Source organism: Nansenia antarctica (assembly GCF_963989245.1).
Source record: "Nansenia antarctica genome assembly, chromosome: 4".
NCBI classification, from domain to species: Eukaryota; Metazoa; Chordata; class Actinopteri; order Argentiniformes; family Microstomatidae; genus Nansenia; species Nansenia antarctica.
Genome location: NC_137689.1, coordinates 75,237,183 through 75,246,309, shown reverse-complemented (window position 1 = coordinate 75,246,309; position 9,127 = coordinate 75,237,183). Strand labels below are relative to the sequence as shown.

The 9,127-nt window shown below is 52.9% G+C and overlaps 1 protein-coding gene across 1 annotated transcript in view; it reads right to left on the bottom strand.

Moving 5' to 3' along the window:
• Nucleotides 1-976: 976 nt before the first annotated feature.
• pigo (phosphatidylinositol glycan anchor biosynthesis, class O) overlaps nucleotides 977-9,127 on the bottom strand; it is a 12,814-nt gene continuing 4,663 nt past the window's right edge. Inside the window, 10 exon segments of the mRNA XM_080529935.1 lie at nucleotides 977-2,445; nucleotides 2,881-2,951; nucleotides 3,114-3,322; nucleotides 3,715-3,918; nucleotides 4,408-4,798; nucleotides 4,800-5,664; nucleotides 5,666-6,162; nucleotides 7,403-7,588; nucleotides 8,065-8,227; nucleotides 8,895-9,018. Of these exon segments, the coding sequence (XP_080386061.1) occupies nucleotides 2,316-2,445; nucleotides 2,881-2,951; nucleotides 3,114-3,322; nucleotides 3,715-3,918; nucleotides 4,408-4,798; nucleotides 4,800-5,664; nucleotides 5,666-6,162; nucleotides 7,403-7,588; nucleotides 8,065-8,227; nucleotides 8,895-9,018 (2,840 nt within the window). The 3' untranslated portion in view covers nucleotides 977-2,315.

Sequence of the window (9,127 nt, the reverse complement as noted above, 5' to 3'; positions counted from 1 at the left end):
TCGTGTTTTATATATATATATATAGTCTAAAATATTGCTGTAAATAAAAATAATACAGGGCATAATCATTTTCTTTTACATTTGAAGTGTATTTCTGTATGTATGTGTATAATAACTAGTATAATAATGTCATCATCAGCACTGCACATAGTTGGTTACCTGTCTGTATGAGACAGTAATTGATTGGTAATTGACAGGGCAGAGGGCCTTTATCAATAACATCTCAGACCACAACCACGCACTTCATAAGAGCTGCTGACTCACACGCACTCCTCCAAGAAACTGACAACCATATATATATATATATATATATATATATATATATATATAATATATAAACGTTCCAAGAAAACATATTTACGTTTTTAATTGCACAAGTTAATAAGATCAGTAGGGGCCTGATATGACCAGGTGTCTGCAGTAATAACAGCTCCACTCAGAGAGCAGGTGAAGGAGGGATGTGAACATGGAACATGTGAGGGAGGAGCGCCGCCTACTGGATCAACTCATCAACGCATCGGACAAGGAAGCGGAGTCTCTTTATACCTTCTTCTTCTGTTCGTTTCTCTGAAGGTTATGTTATGTGACAGTTTCCCATTTCTTTACACAGTCCTTTGCGTTTGTGTTGAACCCTGCGAGGTGTGTTGAGCTGCAGGGGGGTTGGGTGGCAGAGGGCAGGCAGGGCAGAGCTCCATACGGTCTGCTCCATACTAAGGTCTGCTCCTCCACGTTCACAGGTGGCTGGGCCGGTCTTGTAGCCCCGTCTAACCAGAGCAGCCCTGGGTCTTTATACCAGTTATCCACTAACGACCTTCTCCTCTTAATCAGTGGGCTTACAAACGTGACCATTTGTTTGTTTTTTTCTCCATAAAATGATGAAACAAATTCGAGGAAGCGTGTGAGTCCATCGTCAGTACAGGCTATTAGCAGACACAGAAACACCATTGTTGTAGACTTCCTTTTATTATTCGATTTTCACAATAACTAAAATCAACTTAGTTCATCTGTTATATATATATATATATATATATATATATATTAAACAAATGCTTCTTTTTTTATTTTTTTAAAATAATAATTGTGCCAACTTAACCCATACCCCAATCATACCCATCATCATCATCATCAACAAGGCGTACCAGTATCACTATGGGTTGGTATCATCATAGTAACACCACCTCCAGACAGACAGACAGACATCGTCCATAGCAGACGACCTGAGCGGCTCTATTGCAGTGCGGCGAGCTCGTACTGAGCTCAACATCCCGTCATCCTTGTCATGCATTTTCTTTATTGGTTATAGTTGCTGGTAACAGTTAAGAACTGTAACATACTCTTATGTCTTTGTCCAGAGATCAAAACAGAAACCCACAGAAAGAAATAAACAGTCAATGTTTACATCCTGGGTTTCAACCGTTTAGTTTTTTTCTTCTCCAATACGTCTCTCTCACACACACACACACACACACACACACACACACACACACACACACACACACACACACACACAAAGGCATTCATTAAAGCTAATCACCCGCACCACTGACCAGGTGCGTACCACTGGCCCAATTAACACTACTTACACCAATATCTGTGATTAGAAAACATTAGTTTGAACCGTTTGATTAAAAACATTATAAATATGACTACTTCAAGAGTTAAACCAGGAGAAATTAGTTAAGACAGTTATTGCTGATGTTGGGAGTTACTACGATATTGTTGTGGGTCTTGGCAGTAACCATGAGCATAGATTATTAAACGGTTTTAAAATACAAAACATAAAACGTTATAAAAACACAAAGAATTGATCAGGTACTTCAGCAGACACTCAGATGACAGAAATAATGCACTTCTTCTCAGGGATGGACAGGTTCATTGCACACCACTGGGCTCCTGCACAGTCTCAACCCACTTCCTGTTTACACGTCTCAAATAACCAGAGAGAGCTTTTTTTTTTCTTTTTTCGCCTATTCTGTAAACAACGTCACTAACTGGCCACCTTGTTGGCAATACAATGACAATGCTGTGAAGGTGTGTGGGTCTCTCCCGTACGTGAATACAGTATTACAAACGTTCTTCGGTGGTGTTTTTGAGAGAGTTTTTGAGAGTATCAACGCCCACGAACAAGTCCACCGCGTAGAAGGTCCCGCTGACGTCCCTCGGGTGGAGCGAGAGGCAGGAAGTAGCTTGGAGCCGGGAGGAAGTCTCACGCCAGTCTCTCTCCTCACGGCTGATCTTACGGCGGCTCACGTGCAGAGCTGCTTCCAGACTCGGGGAGGGGGGCGGAGGGCGGAGGGAGGGGGGAGGGGGGAGCGCTACCTGGCGGTCTCAGGGATGAGTCTCTTAAACCAGCGGCCCACGGCCACGTCCACCCTCATCACCATGACGACGCCCACCAGCAGGAAGACGGTGCTCACCAGGAACCCCGAGGCCTCGAACATCAACCTGGAAGAAGGAGGAGGAGGAGGAGGAGGAGGAGGTTGGTATCTCTACCCGTGGTCGGAGCTGCTGTAACGCCTGAATTTACCCTGTAAAGGTGTACAGAGATGTAGAGAGAGAGGGGGGGGGGAGAGAGAGAGAGAGAGAGAGAGGGAGGGGGGCAGAGAGAGAGATAGAGATAGAGAAAGAGAGATAGAGGGAGGGGGGGAGAGAGAGAGAGAGAGGGAGGGGGGGAGAGAGAGAGACAGAGAGAGAAAGAGAGAGAGAGATAGAGATAGAGATAGAGAGATAGAGGGAGGGGGGAGAGAGAGAGATAGAGATAGAGAAAGAGAGATAGAGGGAGGGGGGAGAGAGAGAGACAGAGAGACAGAGAGAAAGAGAGAGAGAGAGAGAGAGAGAGAGAGAGAGAAAGAGAGAGAGAGAGAGAGAGCCTATACTTACTTGGGAGCGAACACCCTCCACACCATCAGGTGTCTCCTCAGGATGGCGGCTGCACACACCGACGCAAACAGCTGAGGAGAGGAGAGGACATGAGGGAGGGAGGGGTGTGTGTGTGTGTGTGTGTGTGTGTGTGCGCGTGTGCGTGTGTGTGTGTTACCTGAGCTCCAGTAATGAAGAGGTAGCGTGTGGCCAGCTGTAGAAGGTGTGTGTGTGTGTGTGTGTGTGTGTGTTACCTGAGCTCCAGTAATGAAGAGGTAGCGTGTGGCCAGCTGAAGGAGGGCAGAGCTGAACTGCTGTGGATTCTCCCTCAGCCTCATCTCCATGACAGCATCCTCCCCTTCCTCCCCCCCTCCCCCTCCTCCTCCTCCCCCTCCTCCTCTTCCTCCACGTCCCCCGCGCACCTCACACACCAGCGGCCAGAACAGGAGCAGCGGGCAGCCCACTAGACACACACACACACACACACACACACACACACACACACACACAGCATTGAAGTCTACAATCAATTCACTTTGAGCTTCATCTCTCGTCCTCCCGTCTGTCTGTCTGTCTGTCTGTCTGTCTGTCTGTCTGTCTGTCTGTCTGTCTGTCTGTCTGTCTGTCTGTCTGTCTCTCTCTCTGTCTCTCTCTCTGTCTCTCTCTCTGTCTCTCTCTCTCTCTCTCTCTCTCTCTCTCTCTCTCTCTCTCTCTCTCCCTCTCTCCAGTCAATCTCTACTATAGTCTGTCTCTATACCAACAAAGCAGAAATGCCCTAAAAACTACAACAACACATCATTCTCCCGCCGTGGCCCTTGTGCAGGAAGTAGGAAGTGGGAAGTAGGAAGTGGTTACCTGCAAACAGGATGTGTGAGGCGAAGGTGTTGAGGGAGACCAGCGAGGCGGGCAGCCAGGTGCCGGTGTGGCCCTGGGGGAACCCCACGAACGCTGCGCCCCACTGGATGGAGGGGAAGGTGGGCAGGTGGCCGGTGGCGTGGAAGAACTGGGTGGCAGCCAGGGACCACAGAACCACCGGGGTCCAGGGGACACTGAAGCCATCTGGGGGAGGGAGGGGGGGAGGGGGGGAGGGAGGGAGGGGGAGAGGGGGGGAGGGAAGGAGGGGAGGAAGGGAAGGAGGGGAGAAGGGACAAAGGGAGGGATGGAAGGAGGGAGTTTTTTTTAAGTAATACATTATAATTACAAATCATTATTATAATTATAAATGATTATTATTGTGTGTTTTTGTATCTGAATGCTGCAATGTCAACGTTGATGAACCAAAGTTGTGTACTTGTTGCAGTAAGATAAGTAATAAAGGTGAATCTGATTCAAATTCTTTCTGTCTTCTTCTATCACGACGACTGCCAGCCAATGGCCCCCGGGCCTGAGCTAGACTACTCTTCCTGCTACGACTGGTGGATTGATGATTCACTTGCTTAGTCAAATGTATCGATTGTAAGTCGCTTTGGAATAAGGCGTCTGCTAAAATGCCCCCCCCCCCAAAATTGTAAATGATTCTGCTCGTAAGCAGCCTGCCACTACACCTACCAGAGTGCACCCCCTGCAGGGCGTGCAGGGTGGTGCAGGAGGCGTGCATGTTCAGCAGGGCTGCCATCTGCAGCAGCAGCAGCAGGAAGGCCAGCGCCATGCCCTCCGCGTGCAGCAGCAGTAGCCCCAGGCCCAGCAGGCCGCCCAGCAGCACCAGGGGGGCGGAGTACACCGTGCCCAGGCCGTAGGCCTCCACCGCGGGCCTCCCGTCCCCCTCCAGCGACCCCCCTCCCCCTCCCCCGGCCCCGCCCCCCAGCTCCCCGCCGCCGCCCCCCCCCTCCTCCAGGGAGCGGCGCATGCGCTGGTAGAGCTGCGGGATGAGGTGGTGCAGCTCCGCCTGGGTGCTGATCCCCGTGCTGGCGCGGTAGCGGGGCGGCGGGAGAGGGAGCGCCGACAGGCCCCCCCCCCCCTCCTGCCCGCGTCTTCTTCACCAGCACCGTGACGGGGTCCAGCCACAGCAGCGCCAGCGCCAGGCCCAGCAGGGAGAAGGCGGCCCGGGGGAGGCAGCGCTGGGCCAGGGACAGCAGCTCCCTCAGACCCCCCCCCTGCTGGGAGGCCCTGTCCTCGTCCTCCAAGGGCGTGGAGCCCACGGCCCAGTGGAGGCCCGCCAGGACGCACAGGAAGGGGAGGAGCCAGCGCGCGGCGAACACCGCCCCGGAGCCGCCGGCGGGGCTGTTGAGGTTGCCGTAGTGACGCATCCAGCGGCGCAGCAGGTAGGCGCAGGCGGCCAGCGAGGCCAGGGAGAGGAGGTAGCGCAGGTTGCGCAGGCGGACGTCCTGCACCCGGGAGAGGGGCTGCAGGAAGGCGGAGGGCAGGCAGGAGCCCCCCTGCTCCTCCCTGCAGGCGTGGAAGGACAGGGACAGGTAGAGGCAGCCCACCAGGACACCCAGGGACGCCAGGAAGGTGCCCCCCTCCCGCCTCACCGCCTGGGGGGAGGGTGGCGGGAGGATGGGGGAGGAGGGAGGCAGCAGGCCGGGGGGGAGGGAGGCGGGGGGGGGCCTCTGGGGTTCGTGGGGGGAGGGCGGGGGCGGGGGCAGGAGGAGGCCGTCCCAGTTGAGGACGAGGAGGACGCCGAGCGCCAGGGAGCAGAGCAGGAAGGTGACCACGCGGCCCTCCGCCATCACGTAGCTGTCCGACAGCAGGGAGGCGCAGCGGAGGAGCAGCGCCAGGCCCCCCGCCCCCCCGGGGAGGAGGTTCTGCCAGCCGCGCTTCGGCGGGGGCGGGGGGACGACAGAGCCGCTCCCGGCACCCCCCCTGGGCCCCCCCCCTGGCGCCCCGCCAGACCCTCCAGAGGAGCAGCAGCTGGGAGCAGAGGGCGGCGGCACACAAGCACCACGCCGCCTCCGCCCGGCCCCCGCTGACCGCCTGGCCCGCCGCCACGCACGCCCCCGCCACGGCCCCCGCCGCCAGGGGCGCCTTCAGCAGGCCGCCGCCGCCGTCCCCCCCCTCCCTGACCAGCACGAAGGAGGACAGCTCCGAGAGGACGTAGCAGAGGACGCAGGCGCACGCCAGGACGGCCACGCCGGCGGCCATCTTGGCGGGGTCGAAGCGGGCCCAGGTGGCCCGGCAGGTGTCCCGGACGGAGGTCAGGTAGGCCTGCATGGAGGCCAGCAGCTCCGGGGGCGCGGGGCGCCCCTCCCTGGCCGCACCGAGGTACTCGGAGGAGAGGCGGGAGAAGTGGGCCCCCAGCCGGGACAGGCTCTCAGGAGGGATGTCTCTGGCCATGCTGGAGTACGTCTCCAGGAAGCGGTTGACCTTCGGAACAGAAGAAGAAGAAGAGTGAAAAAAACTAAATGAGCTTGCAACTAACAACCTGGCCTGTAACAATTCCAAATGTTGCTGTAGAATTAAATTGTCTCAGAAATATTTGCGACTAACAATAGAATTGTTTCACTGTAATGTGAACCAGATAATGTACTAACACAGCAACCTATGAAGTAAGCCAGGCCTCTTTATTATCATAAAATGTATCCTCATGAATATAAAAGGGACTGTGTGTCATCTAGTCATGTGTAGTTATGTGTTTTTAGCGTGTTCATGTTCTATCAGCGTGTTGTGATGTGCTTAACATGCAGAGCCGCTGTCTAGCTAACACAATGTTCTTTGTTGTTAGCCAGCTAGCTAGCTAGCGTGTTGGAGCACAGTCAGGATTGCCATTAGACAATTATTTCATAATTGTTACAGGCCTACTTGCAAGCTTGTATGTAAACCCGCAGGTCGACTAAGACCGGCATGTGAATGTGAAAGTCCTACATATCCTTGAATATTATTAACATGCATTTCTGCGTCTTTATTTCACACAAATACTGCTGTGTACCACCGACAAAGTCATTGATGAAATCCTTCCCTCCTGAGTTTGTGACCAGGGGAAGAGTTAGACCAGTTCTAGAGTAGAACAAGCACCTCTTCTGGGCCCGGTTGTTCAAAACTTTTAATCTGGATCAGAATGATCCCGATTCACCTCTCGGCCGCGGAGATAGCATCAGCAATTAGGTCTATGCAAAGTGGCAAATCTCTGAGGCCAGGCGGTTACCCAACAGACTTCTTAAAAAAATTCTCGGACCAACTTTCCCCTTTATTATTGTCGGTTCTCGAGGAATCATTCTCATCAGAATCCCTGCCTCCAACCGCCAGGCGGTTATCTCTTTAATCCTCAAGAAAGACAGGGACTCTCTCTCTCGAGTGCAGCTCGTTTCGTACGGTCTCGCTCCTCGAACATTCGTGCTGAAGGCATGGCTCGCCACTAGGAAGGAGTTCTTCCCTCTATTATATCACCCGACCAAACAGGTTTGATTAAAAATCGCTATCCTTTTTTAAACATTAGACGCCTTCTGAATATTCTTTATGGCGGCGCGAGACAGGGGTGTCCTTTGTCCCCACTTCTGTTTGCAGTAGCAAAATCAGCCAGATCAGATCTGATCCTGGATAGCAAAAAAAAAAAAAGAATCATTCTGATCCGGATTAAACTTGGAGGCCCTGAAGGTGAAGCCGTTACCTGTTTGGCGTTGACCCACAGCGCCTCCGCCTGGCTGAGGCCTGCCGGTGCGCCCTCTGTCTGTCCCTCGGCGGTGGAGAACAGAGGCAGCAGCACCTGGCCCACGCTGCTGTAGGGGATGGGCACGCCCAGGAGCAGGGCCAGGGTGGGGACCAGGTCAGTCTGGGGGACCACCTCCGGCTCGCTCTGCCACAGGGGAGGAGAGAGAGAGAGATGGGACACCATCAGGTGAGGAGAGAGAGAGAGAGAGAGAGAGACAGAGACAGAGAGAGAGAGAGAGACAGAGAGAGAGGTGGGACACCATCAGGTGAGGAGAGAGAGCACTAAAAAAGCACTTTGAATTTCCCCTGTTGTATTAAATGTACTGTACGAATAAACCTGCCTTGCCTGTACAGTTTCTCTACTATTTATGTTAAAAATAAATAAATACAATTATATACAATGGGGGACACATCAACATTGTGTCCTGTAAATATATTTCCAATGAGCCTATTCAAGTGAAATTTGCACCAGACGTTGGTATTAACTCAAACAATCCAGACAAACAATTGCCGACAAAACATCTAAACATTAAAGTAAATAATGTAAATAAAGTTACGTGTAATAAAGTGGAATGAAACAGGGAAAAGGTATTGAACACGGGGACAGCCTGCTCTGTTCACCTGGGGAGACGGGGCTGCTGGGAAGAGGGGGGCGGGGCTGTAGAGGAAGATGGCGGCGTCCGTCTCCTTCTGGCTGTCCCCCCCGTGGTCCCCCGTGTCCGTCATGCCGTGGTCGCCCATGACGACCAGCAGGGTGTCGTTCTGCAGGCGGTCGATCACTGACCTGGGGGACAGAGACACACTTAACAACAACAACAACAACAACAACAACAACAACAACGGCAGGACAGAGCGCTGGGAGCTGGTGACTGGAGGGTTGCTGGCATCATATCTAAGGTGCCTACCGCTGCCGTTGTGCCCTTGAGCAAGGCACTTAACCCCTAATTGCACCAGGGGGGCTGACTATGGCTGACCCTGTGCCTAGAGCAAAACATACATTTCTTTGTACTGTGAGCGATGACAAAGATTAATCTAATTAATCTAATTTAATCTAATCTACTTTAATATATTTAGAATGTGCAGGAGCAAGAAAAGTGTCCACATTGTTTCTCAATGGACCTGTCGCTAAGCCACACCCCAAAATAGAAATTGTCCAATCATATCACAGCAAAAGTCACGACAGGCAGAAAACTCGGACAAACAACTCGCTGATATCTGATGGTGAAAAGCTTCTAGACTAAATATTCTTATCATCTTTAAAAAAAGAAACATGTCTATTACTTGCTGTGGTAAATCAGAAATCAGACATTGTAAGTCATTGAATGTCATTCAGTCACGGTCGGGTCAGTCAGTCACTGTCAGTGAAGCGTTGTTTGTTTGTCTGAGTTCTCAAAGGGGGCGTGGCTTAGCGATAGGTCCATAAGGAGGACCGGGCCCCGGGCCTCACTGACCTGATGACCCCGTCCATCTGGGTGAGCTTGTCAGCCATGGAGGGGTGGTCTGGGCCGAACCGGTGCCCACAGTGGTCCACACCCAGGAAGTGAGCCACCACCACATCCCAGTCATCACCCACCACTGAGAGGTGGAGAGGGGAGAGAGGGAGGGGAGGGAGAGAGAGGAGAGGTAGAGAGGAGAGGTGGAGAGGAGAGGGAGAGAGAGGAGAGGTAGAGAGGAGAGAGAGGAG